Genomic DNA, 20,078 nt, shown 5'->3' with positions numbered 1-20,078 from the left:
CTCCCAGATGGCTCAGTTGGTTGCAGCGTGTCCTCTCAACCACAAGGTGCCCTGCAACTAGCAACGGCAACTGGACCTGGAGCTGAGCTGTGCCCTCCACAACTAAGACTGAAAAGACAACAACTTGAAGCTGAACAGAACACTCCACAACTAAGATTGAAAGGACAACTTGACTTGGAAAAAGTCCTGCAATAAAGTCCTGTTAAAAAAAACAACAACAAACAAACAAAAAAACTATGTTAAGACATAAATACGACTTAGTTTTATTTTGTATAACATTTTGCATCTATTATTTAATTTAATCTCACATCCTTATTAATTTAATATTATGACCCTCCATTTTATAGATAAGGAAACTGAGACTCCAAGAGGTTTAGTTACTTGCCAAGATAATACAGCTATTCACCAATAAAATCAGGACTCAGTTCTCTTTGTTTTACACCCCCCCACTGGCTCCTAAAAACAAACAAACAAAAAAATGATATTTCATTTGTAGGCTGACTTATTTATCTTTACACAGGTCTCATCTATTACTAGGAGAGGTCAATATTTTAACACAATTCAGAAATATTAAAATGAAGAATTTTCTAAATGTACTTGGCTTACACTATAATAATACAATAAGGAATCTAATTGAATATCCCAACTCTAAAACCAGGATGCTTTCTACTCTCAAACCATGCAGAAGGACGGAAGTTCCCCATTGACCAGTGCTGTCTAATTCTCTTAAATGATTCGGATGTAAAAAAGACAGTGGCATCTGTCTAATTAACGCTGCCGGGTTAACTGTAGCTGCCAAGGGACAGCCTCTGGACCGTGTTTACAGAACAGTCTTTCCAGACCCTCAGGCCTCAGGTTAGACATCATAGCAAGTCTTCTTCCTTCCTTATCAACCAGAAATGGAGATGCCCCAGAAATGGTGACAGGCAAAGGGAGATGAAAGGAAAGGGGTGAGGCAGCGCTGTTTTTCATTTCCTGCTCCTGGCATCTGGAGATTCAGAGAATGATGCCTGGAAGCAGATCCTAAAGGCTCCGGCAGCTCTTCTCGAAAACAAAAGTAAGCACTGTGCGCCTGCGCCTCCGTCTCCAGCCTGGAGACATTCGACCCCTCGCCTACCACCTGCAAAGACGGCTGTGCAACACCATCTGCTCTGCCACCCTTCTCCTGGCAGGAAGACACAATGACCACGTTATTTCTCTTCCAGCTTCGTGTTACAACATGGAAGCCATCGCCAAGTTTGATTTCACCGCCACAGGTGAGGATGAACTGAGCTTTCACACTGGCGATGTTCTGAAGGTAGGTGATGGGGGCCCAGGGACGCCCCGGGGAGTTTTGGTTACTCTGGCCTGGTCACTGTGTTAATCTAACAATCCATGCCTTTGTTTCCTAAGCAGGACACACAGTTCCTTTCAAAAAGAGAAGTTCACCTCAACCAAAAGGGTTCCTTCTGAGCACCTGTAGGCCATCTACCAGGCCAGGTGATGGAAATTTAGTTGGCATAGCCACCATCCTTGTCCTGAGATGCTCAGAGTCTCTGGAGGGGGAAACAAATCCATCCAAAGGGCTCTTAGATGTTCTTGTCTAAGAGTTTGGGGAGCACAGGTGAGGGAACACGTGATCCTACCTCCAAAGATGGGTTTGTGGGAACGTGTGACGGCATCAGTTGTCAGGGATGCAATGGAGGTGAGTTGGGCTTTTAGCTAAAGGTCAGAAATGAGCAAGCCCATGTGGACTTCTGTGAGTGTTGTGAGATTCAGCATGGCTGGAACTTAGAACAGGATGGAGGGTGGAGACAGCCTGGGAAAGGTGCTGGCGGAGACATGGCTCAACAGAGGCCGTGCACACCCAGCCACTCGGGCTTCTTAAAAGCCGAGGCGACCTTGGACAGTTCCCAAATGCCATGCCCCACACTTACAGACTGCATCTTAGCCCGTTTTGGACAGAAGAGCACAAGGCCTTCAAGAGGCCGCTGGGGAGACTGTGATGCTAGTGCCCCCCTGCCTGGCCTCAGAGCACCCGCAGGCATCCCGATCCCTGGTGCTCAGCAGCCCACATGGGCCCTGAGGCCACCACTGTCTCACCACTAAGAACTACACTTGCTGTAGATAGAACTTTGTCAGTGCATGAGAGGGCGACTCAGAAAGTGTCCGTGGAACACAGACCAGGTAGGAGGACTTGGTTTGGAGCTTGAACACGCCAGTATTTATCCTTCTATCTGTTCTCGTCTTGCAAGATCTAGTAGTGTGGTTGCAAAAAGTGTGCCTTCGATGTTGGAGCTTCTCAAGGTCAAAATGTCCTTGAGCTGCTGATCCAGGAAAAGGTGACCTTCATTTCTTTGGGATCTTACCAAGGTCACAAAGGAATCTGCCACATGGCGAGCAGTCCCTTTCTTCTCTACAAGGTATTGTATGACCTTGTGACTAGTGACCTCACTCAAAAGAGGCCAGCAGGGGGCCAACTCCCATCCCTCATCTCCCATTGCAAACAGAACCTAATATCTTCCTTAAGTTTTCCCTATTCCCCAGAAAAGATAAAAAAAAAAAAAAGCTTTCCTCAACTCAGCTTCTCAATCCAGCTCCCAATTTCTTTCCTCTCTTTTGTTGCCAGTGTTGGGAAGGATTCTCTATGCTGGGTGCCTCTACTCCCTTACTTCCTGTTCATTCCACAGTAACCCCCTGGAACCCCACGTTTACCCTCAACACTCCCTTAAAGTCCACCAGTGATTTCCTTAGTGTGGACTAGACTGACCCTCCTAAAATGCCTGTAGAATGTGACACTGCTAACTGTGCCTCTCCTGGATCTGAAGGGAGCTCTTTCTGTCTGACTCCTGAACACTGTCCTCTGCCCTGAATATTTTTCTTTCATGATATCTCTCAAGCAATCCCCTTCTTCACTAGAGAGAAGCCTAATGCAATATAAAGGAGCATGGACTTTGAAGCGATATAAATCTGAGTTTGAATCCCAGCTTACTAGCTGTGTGGCCTCGGGCCAGTCACTTGCCCCCTCTGAGCTTCCGTGTCTTCATCTGTAATTGGAGGCCATATCTACCTTGCAGGGTCATGGAACCGATTAGAGGTAATGGTGCCATCCCAAAGCAGATGCTTAATAAATGGCCACCCTGATATCAGTATTGCTCATTCCTGCTGCCTCTGACTCTTCAGACTATTGCCATAGCCCCTTGACTGACCTCATCACCTCCTGTCTCTTCCTCTTTCCATCATTCTAAATACTAGTCTCAGAGGGATCTTTCTAGAAAACAAATCAGATCATATCACTTCCTTACTCAGAAGCAGTCAGTGATTCCCCATTACCAATTGATTGAAATCTAAGCCATCTGGCTCCAACCCACTGCCCAACCCCATCATGTGCAGCACCCAGGCGCATGCGCGCGCGCGCGCGCGCGCACACACACACACACACACACACACACACACACACACACACACACACACACACACACACACACACCCTTTGTGTACTGATGCCCCCAGGTCACACTGCAATGTACCATCCTTTCTCAGGCTTTCTCCCATACCCTGAATGTCTTTCTCCGGCACACACGCCTCTGCCTTAGAACCCTCACCGATCCTCCCCCTCCTTACTGCTCTGGGAAAATTAATCACTCCCTCTTTAGCTCTTCCGCAGCATTTCACACACACTTCATTTGAGACACTTGTGATCTGCCTCACATGACAGTCATTTATGGGCAGGCCGAGCCTCCGTGCCCTCATGCAGGGTGCATCCAACTCTCGTTGCTGCCCTTATCCGTGGGGTCCTGATTGCCACTTATGTGTTGGCCATTTGCCAACGCTCTGTGAGGGGTGGGACTGGTCTCCCTCAGTGTCTAGAACAGCAGAAAACTGACCCTCCCTGATATGTGGTGAGTGAATGAATGATTGATTCCTCCACTGGTCTGTGAGCTCCTGAGGGCAGAGCCACGCCGGGGTCGTCTTTGCGTCTTCCCAACATCTAACACAAATCATGGCCCCAAACAGGTGCTCTGTACCTCTTTCTTGAATTGTTGAGTTTCTGTTAGGTTGGTGCAAAAGTAATTGCAGTTTAAAGGTTAAAAATAATTGCAGGAGCAGCCCAGTGGCTCAGGTGGTTGGAGCGCCGTGCTCCTCACACCGAAGGCCGCTGGTTCGATTCCCACATAAAAAAAAATAATAATAATTGCAAAAACCACAATTATTTTTGCACCAACCTAACACATGCTCATTAAGAATTCCAACAGAAGGCCAAACGCCTCCTTCTTCTCAAATTCCGCCCATTGCAGCTGCAGCAGTAAAGAGAAAAGTGGAGAGGGCCCTGCTGGCCGAGCCTCCCAGAACGGCTGGGTCATGGTGGTTAGTGGGTCTCTACATGTGATTCAACGTCGGTCCCTCCTCCCAGAGCTGAGTAACACACCCCAGGAGCCTCACAGTTGTTTTCAAAGCCATCTCTTGACTGACCCAGCAATCCACTCCTGGGATGCTCTTTCGTGTTTGGCCTCGAGTGCTAAAAGACTAAACAGACTTTTTCATTAGAAGGTACAAAAGATGTCTGCCCAGCTCAGCACCAACCCAGCCCCTTCCGACAGTGAGCTCCCCAGCGTGAAGTCCCCAGCTTATGTATCTCTGTATTCCCAGCACCCGAGTGCAAACAGCAGGTGCTCACTAGATGCTGCTCACAGAATGGTGAACAAAATGGCAGACAGGGAACTCGTGCCAAATGACTTGATCCCACTTTTTCTGTGAGAGAAACATTTGAAAAGTCAGGAGTCAGGTGTTTCGTGTTCGTTCCACAAACTCCTGCACCTGCAGCTACACACAGCACCAGTTGAATTTGTCAGTCATTTTATAAAATGTCCCTTGACCCAGTCCATTTCTATCTGCTTCTGTAATGCATCTAACTAGACCCTGTTTCTTCCTACTACAACAGTGACCTGAAAGCACCAAGAGTTCATCCTCCGTAATTATCTTCTTCAGTACTTCAGATTTCTGCTATGCCTCTAAGAGCTGTAATTCCATCCAGTTTTAAAATTCTTCCAACCATACATTTTGTCCTCTTCCCACACCTAACTTAGTCTCAGGCCATGTGACCCAGAAATGTATTCATGTAGGCAGCACTGTAAGAACTAAGACTCAGTAAAGTGAAGTGTCCAACCTCATGGGTTTAGGCTGAACTCCTTGCTCACGGTTGTGTGATGGGTACAAGAGATAGGGGAACCGAATAGATGGAGAGATGAGAACAGGAAGTCTGGGGCCCTGCGCCATCAACGGCAGGAAGAAACCACCTCCCTCCAAACACTCTTCTTTGCAGAAGATGGATTTTTTAAAACACCTTTTCTTCTATATCAAATATAGCTTGAAAATTCCCCTCTCTGGGAAAACGATCTCAGGCAGACCCGAGCACCAGGTGGTGAGAAGCAATGGCCGGCATTGTGCAATAATCTTTCAGTTGTCTGAGGAGGTAGATGGGTGTGAGCCACGATTACTAAAATTACAGCTGGTTTCAGGTCAGAGAACCAAGTACAAAGTGCGGTTCTTACCGTGAGGAGCCAATTTCCCAACGGCATCTTTACCTCATCCCTTCTTACCCTCCTATTTGACATTCGTCACCCAGGCCGAACTCCAAATTCCCATTGTAATGGGAGACAGGAATTCCAAAGCCATAATTCCGGGGGAGATGGCATGGAGTGAAATGTCCTCACGTTCTTTATGTAAATACCAGGCACTGGTACTGAGTTTCCTAATTCTTCTGACCTAGATTTTCTGCTCCCCGCTCTCCACTCCCCTCAGCATACACATACCCACACGTTCTCAGTGAAACCAACCGTCACATTTGATGTTAGAAACTGTAAAGTTTTCTTTTCTCAGCAATTCTAGAACTCAAATATGGGACACACTTTTATTTCTTCAGAACAAATGATTAAATTCAAAACATACACATAGAATTCTTTAAAGAACTTATAAAAACCCTTCCGTGTCCTTCAGAGCTGGAATCCTCCCTCCTAAGAACATCACATTTTACAGAATTATAGTTTTGAAAAACGGCGTACACTTTCTGAAAGATTTCCAGTTACCAGGGCTTCTTTGACCCTCCCATCAGCTCTTTGAGGCACTAGCCCATTATTTTTGTCCCCATTTTTCAGGTGGTTCATTGAATTGCCGAAGGTCATACAGCGAGGGACAGGGCCAAGCTAGAAACCAGGTCTTCTGGTTCCAAACTCAACATGCTGTCCCATTCCTTCCACCCCGAGAGGGATATGGGAAATAGGTCATCCTTGCTTCTCAATTACTTAGCTCTCTTTAATTCTCTTCCCATCGCGGGGAGAGAGAACCCCAGGAGACCCATGACATCAACTCCACCTGCTTTCCGATGACTCTGAAATCCCAAACCTCTCTGCTGAGTCCAGACACACATTTCCAACTGCTCACTGAGCTTTTCTTCTCAGGCAGTCCCAGGGGCAACTTGGACTCACCCACGTGCAATCTGAGGCCCATGAGTTTTTCCTCAGACCTGCTCCTGCGCCTGTATTTTCTATTTTAGTAAAGGCGTCATCACCCACTCAGTCTCCCAAGCCAGAATCCCAGAGCCCTCCCAGAATCCCCTTTCTCCCTTATCTCCATGAATAGTCATGAAATCCTGCCCATTTTGCTTCCTGATGCCTCTACACTATGTCATCACCTCTTAACACAGATCCACTTCATCTCTCACCTGGATACCTACACTCATGTTCCTACAGTTTCTCCCCCAACTTTACCCCTCCAGTCCACCTTCAAACTCTGATGCAGCACTGTTTCCTAACTCTAATTTTTATTGTATTATTTCCCTGCTTTAATAGCCACCCGTAAATTTCAAGATAAAAATCCAAACTTTTCAACATAGGCCGCAATGCCCAGTGCCTCTGGTTTCTCCCCTCTCTCTACTCCTGGGGCCACGACCTAAACTCCCGCCAGACTGAGGCAGTTTGCTCCCAGAATGCACTGCACTTCCTCATAGCCCAGAAGTAGTTCTTTCACCATCACACTTCTCCTGGATAACTCCTGTCATTGCCTGGGCAACCCAGATGGCCTCTCCTCCAGCAATGTTTCCTATCCGTCTTCTGCTTTCCCCTTCATCATAGCACTTCTATCAGTTAAGACATTTTCAGGTACAAAAAAACAGAAACTAAAAATGGTTTAAACAAGAACAAAGATTTATTATTTCTCATCCAAAGTCTAGAAGTAGGCAGGCTCCTGGATGGCTAATTCCATGGCTCAATGACGTCATCAGGGTTCTTTCCATCTTTTTGCTCTGCCGTCTTCATTTTGAATTATTGTTCGAGTCTATGCCATATAACTTTTAAAACATTCTCGGGGGTGGGGGTGGGGGTGATGAAATACTTGTCTTTTAATGGTGAAACATTTTCGGAAATAACCAGAAGCCACACAGAGCCAAATCTGGCAAGTCACATGAGTTATCAAGGTAAATGATAACATTTGGGATCATGGTCAAGGTGGGCTCATACAGTGACAAGACAGAACTTCTGGTTTTGCCTGTGACCTGACTCTAGAAGAAATTTAGATAAAGCATTCCAGGTATCTTAAATTGTGTCCAAATTGTGAAAATACACGGAGGTGTGAACACAAAGAGTTACTGATTTCAAACTGGCTCCACTTGGATGTTTGAGTTTTAATCTGCTTATTAAAAAAAAACACAACAGAACACATTAAATTTTTAAAAGGTTCCTGGTTACCTGGCAGAGAAGAAGAAACATGGAGTAGCCACTCTTGCCTTCCCACTATGGCCCAGACAATGATCTCATGGTGCTGAGATCTGGGACACATGAATTTCCTAAACAGAAAGAGAAGCTCCCCAGTGCTGAGCCTGGGAGGCCACGCCATGGTGGGGTCACATGCGTGGGTAGCTCTTGTGGACAGAAATAGCCTGAGGTCTGGAGGTGCTAAATCCTAAAGATAACCCTGCTGCTCCCCTACTGCAGCAGATGTATGGTTTTTTTGGTGTATTTTCCTCTAATCTAAAAGGGCGTTCCTCACCCTCTAGCCCTTTTGTTTAGTTTCTTGGTGTCCTCCCTACAGTGTCTTTGTCCTTCATTCTCTTCCGTGTAGATCCTGAGTAACCAAGAGGAATGGTTCAAGGCGGAGCTTGGGAGCCAAGAAGGATATGTGCCCAAGAATTTTATAGACATCCAGTTTCCTGAGTAAGTATTTCCAGCCGTCTGAGATGGACCTGCCCCCACACCCTCCCCTTACTTCTTCAGTAGGCATTAAAATTATCCATGCACACCCAAGATACTGTCAAAAAAACTTGCCTCTGGAGAGGGAACCATGCCGCTGAAGGCCAGGGATGGGAGGGAGATTTGCATTTCCCTGCATTCTCTTTTGAATTTTATTCCATGTGCACGTATCGCCTATTTTAAGTTTATGAGCTAAAATCATCTATAATTGTAGTCACAGGATTTCTAAGAATTCCAGTGGGGGTGCTGTGGGCCACCCTGCTTCAAGAGCTACTACTTCAAGGCATTTTCCCATTATCTCCCAACCTACCTTCCATCCTAACTGGGATCGCAAATAGCTCTCGGCCCTAATCAACCATATGGACACTCCCTGGCTTTTTAAAACCATGCTGGCACCAAAGAAAGATGTCAGTGAGAGAAAAGGGGAAATTCCCTTCATAAAGAGGAAGTGAGAAATTGAGATTGAGTCTCGTGGGTCTCAAGAACTGACCACAAGGGTTAGATAGAAATCTAATCTTGTCTGAGCATCAGAAACTAGCCCAAAGAGCAAAGGTTTGCTAGAAAACCAGAGTGGTATTGGTGACTCTCCGGGGGGATGCAGCAGCACCTCTCATTGTGAACCAGGACTGACCACGGCACCAACAGAATGACCACTGACCTCAGCTGGGCCCTTGCTGCCCTGTAATCTTCTGGATGACCACAGCATACCTTGCCTGCTCCTCAGACCTCCAGCCCCTCCCCCACCACACCCTCAGCTGAAGCATGGTCTTGCTTCCAGATTTGCTGGGACAGTGGAAGCCACCAGAATAGCCCCTTCCCCCAACCCCCACCTGACTCACGGCATCCACCCACCTCCTGTAACTGCACTCAGACACTGCCTTTCCTGCAGCTGTTAAGGAAAGAACTGTCTATCTGTGCTTCTAGCAGAAATTCTCCCGCCTCTCTCTCCCACATCAACTTTCTTTCCCTTTCTGCTCCATCATTCCCATCAACACAAACAAAGATGCTGCAAGTTCTCCCATCTTATTACATTGGTGCAAAAGTAATTGAGGTTTAAAAGGTTAAAAATAATTGCAAAAACCGCAATAATCTTTGCACCAACCTAATAGCAAAAATCAAAACCAAAATGCAACAAAAAATCTCTTGTACCCAAATCCCCTTCTAGCTACCACTCCACTTCTTCAGAAGAATTGTTTATATCCGCTGTCTCTAAATCCTCTCCTCCCAATCTCTCTGGAATCCCCAGGACTCCCTCGAACCCTTTTTATCAAGGTCCCAGTGGCCGATTCTCCATTGTCATCTCAGCAAGATTTGATGGGGGCGCCTTTCCCTCCCTCCTGCTGACACACTTTCTCTCTCTGGCTTCAGGGACACCCTTCCTCCGGGTCCTCCCACCTCCCTGGCAGCTCCTCCTCCGTCCCCTCTGCTGCTTTCTCCTCTTCCCAACCTCCTTTAGGTTTAGAATATCTCCCTCCCAGTGAGGGCCTCTCTGTCACCATATTTTAAATCCCTCCCCGACTCCCCATCCCTCCTGCTTGTTTTCATTGTCTCCACAGCATTTGTCATCATCTGACATACTATATATTGTGATTATTCTGTTGTTTACTGTGTGCCCCCCACCCCTCCCCAACAGAATGTCAGTTCCATAAGGACAGGAGTTCTTATCTGTCCTGCTCACCACTACATCCCCAGTGCCCAGAAGAGGGCCCAGCACTTAGGAAATGTTTAACAAAAGCTCTTGAATGAATGAATGAATGAATGAATGAATGAATGAATGAATGGCTTTGGAATGATATGTAATATTGAAACCCTGACCACTTATGTAATGTGTAGTGTGTGGACATTTTTGCAAGTCTTGAAAGAAGTCACTTATCAAATTCCAGTTGAAGGACAAATGTGTATTTTCTAAACAATCCCCTCACTGCTTGCAGCCTCATCCGAAATAGTTCCTTTGAGGTATGGCTGCTGTGGAATGCATCCCGTTCATTTTGCCATCCCCATTCTGTTTCCTGCACACGGCATTGCTGTGGTGGTCACTGGTCAGCCCCATTGTGTTGCATGGCAAATACTCTGGCAAGACTTCCACACAAGTGACCACCAGAAACCCTTTGCTCCCAGCCCCTCAGAGCCCAACCTTCCCTGCAGTCCCTGGTCTGGAATAAGGACAACCCTCCTGCCACACCTCCCTGTTCAGGTTCCTAAATTTTAGAGAACACAGGTGAGTTCACCCAAAGGAATCACAAGATGTGGCCCATTGAACATTCATCTTATAGGGGGAGCACATACTAGCCTTCCAGTGGCAGCAATTAGGGCAGCCACCTTGGAGCAATGAGACAGTCCCACCTTTGGCGCTGAGTGGTTGCAAGGTTTCTGGCCTCTTGCCCTGAGGCTGTTAGCCACTGTTTGCCTTGCTCCTATGGAAGTGCAAGGCCCTTTTCTGTTCTAGGTATTTTCTCAGCGTCTTTGCCACAGACATTTTCCCCCGCATAACTAATTGGCTGAAGGCAATTTTGCTATAAAAATAAAAAAGATAAATAACTGTTTGACAATTTGAGTTCTTTTTTCTGGTTTGGTTTCATTCCTGTGTTGATGAATCAGTCAACTGCCATAAAAAAGAGAAAATAACTGGTTGACAGTTTGATTTTGATTTTTCTGTTTGTGTGGTTTCATTTCTCCATTGACGAATCAATCAATCGCCTTCAGCAGACTTAATGCATTTAAGCGAGTTGTCAGTTTGGTTTCATTTCTCCATCGACAAGTTCTCGCAGTTACTCCCATTTATTTATTATCTATTAATCTTAGCCACCCCTCCTAACGATCTATACAGTGACGAGTAGACGTGGTGGTGGTCTTAAAATAGTTAGCATTTCTTCCAGATGACAATGATTTGCCCCAAGAGTTGGTTTCTTATTTTGAAACACTAATTGGGAGGAGAAAGAGGCCAGGGCCCTCTTTGAGGGTACAGGGTTGAACCCACATTTCCCACAGTACAAAGACAAGTGCTTAGGTACGAACCAACAAAATAAAATCAGTTACCTGCGTGGTACTGCCATGAAGCTACACACATTTTAAATATATTAAAATAAAGTATCTTTAATCATGTTCTTTAACTTGTAGTGATTTTTATCTTTTTTATGGCAAAATTGCGGTGAAAATATTTAGGGCAAAGAGATACTTATGGCAAAGATAGTTGCTGCAAAGTTGTTTACGGCAAAGACTTAAGGTGAAAATACGGACGGCCTTTTTTATACTACGTGCCATGCCACCTGCAACACTTCTGGAAGTTGCCACCATCACCGCCCCCTTTGAAAGAGCAGTTTCTCCTCATTTGTTTCTTTTCCACGATAAAGATTATTTCCAGTGAGGATTCTGGGGGAGGCCCAGGAGCTGGCTGTGTAGACAAGGCTCTCTGGCGCCTGCCATCCCCGCTCATTTCCAGGTGTGTGTGCAGGGCTCCCTGGGTGCCTTGCAGCCTCTGTCCAGCACACTGAGCAAAAAAGCCCTTTTTGCACCACCCACCCAAGGATCACAGGCCCCTGGGCTGTCGCTCTCCTTCCAGGCGAGGTCTCAGCCTGGGAGCCAGCGGCCAAGGCCCTTCCCAGCTCCACCCGTTTGCCCCCCACCCCGTGTCCTCCTGGCACATGGGGTGTCCCTGCAGTTCTTTCCTAGCAACATCCCTCATGTAGCTGCCAGCAGGTGGCCACTTCCTGCAGTGAGTCACTCCCACACGGTCCCATTTTGGTGCAGTGGCACATTTCCGTGATTCAGGCTTTCTGAGCTGGAGAGAGACTTCTCCTGGAGGAAAGAACGGAGATGGAGCATCACAGGGAACTCACTTGATGTGCCTGAAAACTGCCTGGAGCATTTGTCGGGTTCCAAGGCTCCTGGCCCCTTTCTTCTCTTTCTGTTCCCTTCTGAGCAGAGTCCCAGCCTCTCTCATTTGGGTCTTCTGTCTTCCACTTTCCCCCTCTAGTCCTCAGACATCTCACCAAGATCCTCTGGCTTTCTCTCACCCAATAGATGGTTTCACGAAGGCCTCTCACGGCACCAGGCAGAGAACTCACTCATGGGCAAGGAAGTTGGTTTCTTCATCATCCGGGCCAGCCAGAGCTCGCCAGGGGACTTCTCCATCTCCGTCAGGTACCGGCCATTCCCGACACTGTCCTGACCCAGAGTGCTAACGCCATGAGGTGACCTCTGGAATGTGACCTATTGCTCAGGAGCATGGTGGCCAAGGGGCCCAGGCATCTTATCCACTGTGATGTCATCCATTTCCTTCCCATAACACATGCACGTAACACCTTGGTTTGTGCTAAGGTGTACATTCATCTGCCTCTCCTCTAGTTCAGATGTTTCTGGAAGGACAGGATTTTTATCTATTTCATCTTTGTGCCTTTAACAGTGCCTTGTACCCAGTAGGTGCTCAGTGAGTATTTGTGGAAGAAAGTGGGGAGGACGAAGGAAGGGAGAACTCCCAATTGTCCACATCCATCTTGGGGTCTAAATCTTAACCTTTTCTTTTGCTACTGATGGATGTCTGAAGAAGAGTCAGAGAAAAGTAAAATCCCCAAGTCATTGATGTAGGATACATATGGAGTTGAAGACGGCTGCACAAAAAGAAGGACTACCTCAAATTCATTGTAATGCAGCAAAACTGAGAACAACAGAGCAGAGCCGAGGAGGGCTGGAATGGGGGTCTGTAACAGCACAATCTCAGTAACATGCGGCTCCCGGGAGGAAGTGAGTCAATCCAGGCAGAAACATGACACAGCCCCACGCTCAGAAGCCCCAAGTCTGAACACACTGCGTGTGGTCAGCGTGTCAAGGGTTGCAAGTCATGTATCAAATATGGTGACCGTAAGTGCAAGAATTAATGCCAATTGCAGTACAGGAAGAGGATGACAACCTGTCCAGTGAAACCTGCTGTCTAGTTGACAGGAAATGCTGGCCTGGATTATTAATATATTTTGAAAGGCATGAGGCTTGAGTGCTTTAAGTCTATAAATCCAATCTTGGGTAATAAACTGAGGTCACTTTACTATTTAGAAAGAATGGATATTTGAAGGAATAGGTAAGAGGGACTTACGAGGTGTGATCAAAAATACAGTGAATGTTTAAATTAAAAAAAAATTTATTACAGTAAAAGACACATTGCCATTATCCCCCTCAAAATATTCCCCCGTGCTTCAAACTCACTTACCCCATCGTTCTTGCCACTTTCTGAAGCAGTTCTGGAAGCCTTCTTTCATGAATGTCTTTAGTTATACTGTTATGGCTAACTCGATGTGCTGAATTATTTTGACTTTGGGGAAGAGCCAGAAGTTGCATGGTGCCAGATCTGGTAAATAAGGTGGATGAGGAAACACCGTCAAGATTTTATTTGACAGAAATTGCCATACTAGAAACAATGTGTGACATGGAGCATTTTCATGATGGAGGATGAAACTGTCCACTTCTCAGGCCATTTTCTATGCACATCATTTCTTAAATGCTCTAATAAGCTCTTATGCTACTCAGAGTTCACCATAGTGTTCCCAGGTACAAACTCAGCTCGCACAATTCAATCAATGTCAAAAAACACAATTAACATCACCTTGATGTTAGATCTTGATTGATGCACTTTTTTCGCACAAGGAGAACTGGGTGATTTCCATTGAGAACTCTGAACCTTGGTCTCAGGATCATAACCATAGATCCAAGTTTCATCTCCCAGGATGACATTAAAAAGCTGGAATCTGAAGCAGCACGATCGTGCAACTCCAATGAAATTGACAAACAGTGTTGCTTTTGTTTGACAGTCAAAATGCGTGGAGCAAATTTCACACTCACTCACCTCATGTTCAAATCTGTTAAAATGTTTTGAACGGAACCGTAAGAAATGTTCAGATCCTCAGAAATTTCTCTAATAGTCAATCATCTGTTTGATCGAATCATTTTGCTTACTCTTTCAACATTCTTTTGGGTTTTTAATGTTGAAGACCATCCCAATCTCTCCTAGTCTTCAGCTGATTCATAACCATTACGAAATCACTCGAACCACTTGTAAACAGTCTTCATGGTCACTGCAGCATCACCATAAACTAATTTTAACATTTTTGTGTGTTTCTTTAGCACTTTTTTGCAGTTTGAAACAAAATTTCATATTAATGCGTTGTTCATGATCCATGATTTACGGCACACTTTAAAACACACCTTCTTTCAACCGTAGCTCACACCCGACTGACTGCACTGAACAAGTTGAAACTTGTCACACACTGTTACTAAGGTTCGATGTGCTGCTCCCTGTATTGAAGATCCCTGCCTTTCCCTTGGATGGCATTTGGCAGCAGTATGCATCGTATTTTTTTCTCGTGCCTCATAAAATAATGGGTCAACCATTTATATGCACATGAGCCTCTAACGTGCCCAAAAATTGCTTGGTCTCACAGTCTTGTTTAAACTCTTGATTTTCCTTAACTAAAACTTTCTTCTTCACAGCTTGGGCATTGATAAATTTTAGCTCAGGCCATTATTGATGTATCACAGATTCTAAGCTTGTTAGGTCTTAATTAATGCAATTTTGCTTTGTTAATAAATCTTACAAGTCAAACCTATTTCTTAAGGGCCCTGATTATAGATAGAACCAAGTGAATTGTTAAATTAAGGGGCATCCCTTGGTGCCTTTTGTTTGCATGAAATTAACTCTGGCCTTTTCAGCTAGGAACTATGGTTTATATTTCCTCAATTGAAATGAATTCTATAAAACAGTCAGCCTTGACTTCTGCCAAAGTCTTTCCCTGCTACTGAGGCAATGCAGCTTCTTGTTATGGTGATTATTACCATTAATCGTTATTACATCTTCTGCAGAAATATAGTATAATGTATTCCAGAGCAAAATCACTTTTATTTATTTATGCATCTGCTTTCTGTCATGAGCACAGATAATTAAGAGCTAATTGTAGTTCTATCACTTAGCATTTGTTAAGGGTCTGAAACACTAGACTTTAGCATCTGGAGACCGGAGCTGTATCCTTTTCTCTGTCCCTCTCAGAACACTCTCCACCGGCCCAGATGACCCACTGCAACCCTGGCATTCTTCCTCTCAGCTCATGAGAGTGAAAGGGTTAACGTTTCTCACTCTGAGTTCTTTGACCCAGAGGCAGTGGATGAATAATGACACCACAAAGATAGTTCCTCCGTCTCACCCAGATGTGAGGGTAATGACTGTGAGTTGAGCCATGTGGTGTTAGAGTGAAGAAAACATCTGTTAATGGCCAAAACCAACGGGAAGGCTGTGCAGTGATTGCAAAGTGTCAGTTACCACCCCAGAGCGCCCAGCAGAGGTGACCGCATGGGTTCGCCTGACCATGAGCCGAGTCCACCTTATAAGATGAGACTGAAGATCAGAATTCCTGTCCCCTCTGAACATGGACCACGGAGTCCATCCCTAAGAAACCTCCACTAACCTTCAGCGGTATCTTTATTCTCCAACACTTTAAATTCTTGACTTTTCTGCAGGATCGGACAATTGGTACCATTAGCGCCAGTTAATTTTTCAATATAAATGTATGTCCATTTGACAAATAAACTTGAAATCTGAAAAACAGTGAGTTGGTGATGAAGAAAGACTGAAGCTATTAGTAAAGGTCCCGTCCCTTTCCTGATGAAAAAATATCCAGTTTCTGTCATCCTGGACTAAATGTACCCCATCACTTGTGAGTCCAGCTAGTGTCAAAATGTGCTGACCTTAAAGAAGCTAGCATGTGTATGTGCTGTGACAGGCCCAGCTCACTAGACTGGAATCAGACCAGCTCTTGCCTCAGCTCTGCCATTCACTGACGGTGACCTTGACCAAGCCCTCTATCTTTCTGAACCTCAGCATCCTCAGCTGTAACAGAGACATAAGGCTAAACAATTTCTGAGATCCTTTCCAATTAAAATTCTACAATTCTATGCAACACTTCTCCACCCCAAAAGCTCCAAATGCTTTGCAACCTTATTTATACAGAACATAAACCAAGACCAAGAGCTCTCCCTTATGTAGATAACAAAGTATGACAAGTTTCTCAAAGTAGTGTCTTACTGTCCAGAGTTAGTTTAGGGGCTTGAAGGAGCTGGTTCGAAGCATTTCTGATAACAGAAAGATACCGAGGGCTTGAAAAGCTCCTCCCCTCTGGGTCTTAGCAGAGGCCTTAGCATAGTACAGGACTCAGGGGTTGCCACATTTCAAGTAAACATTGTAAAAGGTCCTTGACCTCTAGTCTTTAAAGAACTTGGAACATTTTCTCCTTGTAAAAGGTCGGCTCCCTCTAGTGCAGCCTGTGTCCCCAGCAGTCCTTCCCGAATCTCCCCCTGAAGCTTGACTGGGCCCCCCACCTGCGTAACGATGAGGGAGCCAGCCCCCCACATCTCCATGTCCTGCCCTGACAGAACTCTGGCATCCCTGGGCGCAATCAACCCTGGGTGCGGGGACATGGTCACCATGTAACACCCCTTTGGATTTGCCTTGATCTCTAGGCACGAGGACGACGTCCAGCACTTCAAGGTCATGAGAGACAACAAGGGGAATTACTTCCTGTGGACGGAGAAGTTTCCCTCCCTCAATAAGCTGGTGGACTACTACAGGACGACTTCCATCTCCAAACAGAAGCAGATCTTCCTGAGGGATCGAACCCAAGAGGATCAGGTACCCCTCAGATCCCGCTCAGCCCAATCTAGAAATCCAAGGCAGCTGGAGTCCTACGTGGGCCACCAGGACGAGGCATTTGATGGACAGACCCTTCCTCTGGGGATTCCGAAAGGCAGAATAACTCTGAGATCAGAGCTCCGGCTTTGTGACTTTGGAAAGTTCTCCAAGCCTCAGTTTCCTCAACCATAAAGTCAGGACAATAGTGAGAGCGACCTCATAGAGTGCTTGCGAAGGTTAGAAAGGTCATGTGTCCTCTTCCCTTAATCATTCCTGATGACACTGCGGGCCCTCAGTGCACAGTCGCTCTTAAGTGGACGGTGTTATTTCGTTACTCACAGACATTACTACATCATAGTTTTGGCCCAGGTAGAACTTTGTGACAGGGTTTAGGGTCGGGGGAGGTATTGGAGGAGAAAATTGGCCATGGAATTCCTGCTCTTGGAACAATTTGGAATATAGAGTATTGTTTTCACAGACAATGCATCCAACAGACCTGGCTTTAAATCCTGACTTTATTGCTAACTGTCCTTTTTACTTAGCCCCGTTCAGTAAACTTTCTGAGCATCAGTTTTCTCATCTGTAGAATATAATGCCTTCCTCACTAGGCTACTGTGAGGATTAAATGAGATAATACAGTTATAGCACTTACCACAGCATCTAGGCCATAGTAGGCACAAAGAAAATATTAACTTGCCTCCGTAAACCAATACACACACACACACACACACACACACACACACACACACACACAATTTATAAAATATTTTTCAAAGGAAATAACATGGTTATAAGAGACAGGTATTATAGGAGGAAGCATTGAAGGGAATAGTTGAAATCCCAGGGACAGGTTATTTGAAAAGGCATTGAGACTTTCAAAGCAACACTTGCTTTGGGGAAATAAAGAAAACTATCCCTTTCAAGTAATCACCTGATTTTAAGCCTGAGAAGTTACAGTCAAAGGAGAGAGGGGATTCCTGCCAAGTGCTCACAAAAGTTCAGAAAGAAAAACAAAGGTTAACCAAGATCTTGTGAATTATTTTAACTGGGAAATGGACAGAGGTATTATTCATAATTTACCAGGATGTGTATGCAGAGATTAGAAACGCAACATAAAACTGCATTGAACTGGATTAAATGAGCTCATATCTGTAAAATGCTTATAACAGTGCCTGGCATATGCTAAGCCCAGGGCCCTCTGTAATTGCTAAATAAAAGTGACTAGAAGTATCTCTGATTCATGAGCTTGTAGCATTAGGAAGAAGGCCTTACTCCTCCCAATGTGCCCAGCGCAGGCCTGGTTTCCATGGCTGCAAGAGTGTTGTGTTTAGGTCTCTATCACCAGGCTATAAATGACAGTTCAGAATCATGCAAAGTCAATAGCAGAGCTTATCTGGAGGGTAGGATGTCCAGCGGTGTGGCAATATGAGATAAGGAGTGGTGGCATTGTGTCAGTAAAATAGAACATTTAAACTTGATTACACTGAGAAAAACAAGCCCACTAGGAATAGACTAAATGGGTGCCACGTGGAAAGTGTCACTCTGTGAACCAGAGAGCTGACATCCCCAAACTAGAAGAATCTGAGAATGCAGAGGCCGCGTCTGAAAACATGAGCCTCTGAGCATTGGTTCTCTTTAAGCTGCCCCTCACTCTTCTTCACCTGTTTCTTGGCTGTCATGAGCAAAGTCTGGGACCAGCTGCCTGAAAGGTGGGGTAGGGCGAGGAGATGCAGGAGGAGGATGGGTCTGCATCATCCTTGTTCTCTCCCAGGGTCGCCGGGGCAACAGCCTGGACTGGAGACCCCCAGGAGGCCCCCACCTCAGTGGGGCTGCAGGAGAAGAAATCCGACCTTTGATGAACCGCAAGCTGTCAGACCACCCACCGCCAGCTCCCTCGCAGTACCCCCCCGCCCCCCCACCGTCACAGCAGCGGTACCTGCAGCATCACCATTTTCATCAGGTACCTGGGAAACACGAAGCAGGGCTCAGTGAGGTGGGGAGGAGGTCCTTCTCTCTTCCAAGGCTCAGGCCATCTTGTCCCCACTGCCACTTAGAGTGTGAAAACTCCCCACAGTGCTGGAAACAACCATAGCAAATAAGCTCTGAGGATCTTTGTCTTCCCCCCACTGTTGGGGCGTGGGAGGAACAGCCCAGGCCCGGCCCACCCTCATCAGGTCTCACTGAGTTCATAAAGGAGGTCCTGGGCCCTCCAAGTGGCAGAAATGTGATATGGAAACTGCTCTGGCAAAGAAGCCTCTGTGAGTCCAATGGCTGCCTGCCTGAACACACACACACACACACACACACACACACACACACACACACCACACACACTCTTACCCTGAGCACTCAGTGAACAAATGCTTCATTTTCCTCGGCATAATTTCAAATCTATTCATGCTTCTTAACCCACCTGGCTGTCCAGCTCCACAAGAGAAAAAGGATTAACACCTCTAATGGAGCTTTATTTATGTATTTATTTATTTATTCCTCGCCCCTCCCCCCCGTTCCAGATGGGATGTTAGGTGGCTCACTGAGATGGACAATACAGCCAGATAACATCGTTCCTAAACTCCTTAGCAGGTCATATAAAGGTCTTTGTGAGCTGCCCATATCTGTTTCCCCAGCTTCATCGCCTGCTACCTCCTCCTATTCCCCACACATCCAGCAACCGGAATGGTTCATTGTGTTTTCTCCCATATCTTTGAGGCTTTTTATACGCTGTCCCCTCTGCCTGAAATGCCCTTTCCTGGCCGATCCTACTCCCTGTTTAAGCTGGAGATTTAGCATCACCTCCTCTATGAAGCCTTCCCTGATTACCCCGGCAGACTTAGACACTCTGCTCTCTGCTCACTTACCACTTAAATGTGCATGGTTCCTTCTCTAAACTGATGTTCCCTGAAGACAGAGACCTTCTCTTTCCAACCACACTTCCCCAGTGCTTAGGATGGTACTAGACACATGGTAGGTACCTGATAAATATTTCTTGACTGAATAAATGAAACCTGGCATCCTCTTTGCTTTCAGAATCTAAGGTCCCTTTGTCATCCTTTCCCTCATCTAGGGTTTATTGTCATCATCAGCAAATATTCTTGCAGCATTGGCTCTCCATGTATCCAAGCAAGGCACTGGGGTAGCCTGTGAGGGATGCTTCTGGCAACGTGATGACAGGGTTTCTGTTGCATCTGTTT

At 45.9% G+C, this 20,078-nt stretch overlaps 1 protein-coding gene and 1 long non-coding RNA gene across 6 annotated transcripts in view; one reads left to right on the top strand and one right to left on the bottom strand.

Moving 5' to 3' along the window:
• Positions 1-20,071, bottom strand: part of LOC141570186 (uncharacterized) — a 37,318-nt gene extending 17,247 nt beyond the window's left edge. The window contains exon 1 of the long non-coding RNA XR_012494141.2: positions 18,852-20,071. This is a non-coding gene — a long non-coding RNA (uncharacterized LOC141570186). The remainder of the gene's footprint in view (positions 1-18,851) is intronic.
• The window catches only part of GRAP2 (GRB2 related adaptor protein 2), a 71,195-nt gene that overhangs the window by 45,919 nt on the left and 5,198 nt on the right, over positions 1-20,078 (top strand). For 4 of the 5 annotated variants that reach the window (XM_088796375.1, XM_074326428.2, XM_074326429.2 and 1 more), the window contains 5 exons: positions 1,206-1,297; positions 8,095-8,186; positions 12,243-12,362; positions 16,719-16,887; positions 18,659-18,847. In XM_088796375.1, the coding sequence (XP_088652501.1) occupies positions 1,220-1,297; positions 8,095-8,186; positions 12,243-12,362; positions 16,719-16,887; positions 18,659-18,847 (648 nt within the window). In that variant the 5' untranslated portion in view covers positions 1,206-1,219. The remainder of the gene's footprint in view (positions 1-1,205; positions 1,298-8,094; positions 8,187-12,242; positions 12,363-16,718; positions 16,888-18,658; positions 18,848-20,078) is intronic. The other variant, XM_074326430.2, reaches the window with a different exon arrangement.

This window comes from Rhinolophus sinicus, chromosome 1, assembly GCF_057876585.1.
Source record: "Rhinolophus sinicus isolate RSI-liver-muscle chromosome 1, RSI-T2T, whole genome shotgun sequence".
Lineage (NCBI taxonomy): Eukaryota > Metazoa > Chordata > Mammalia > Chiroptera > Rhinolophidae > Rhinolophus > Rhinolophus sinicus.
This window is presented reverse-complemented; position numbering and strand designations above follow the sequence as displayed.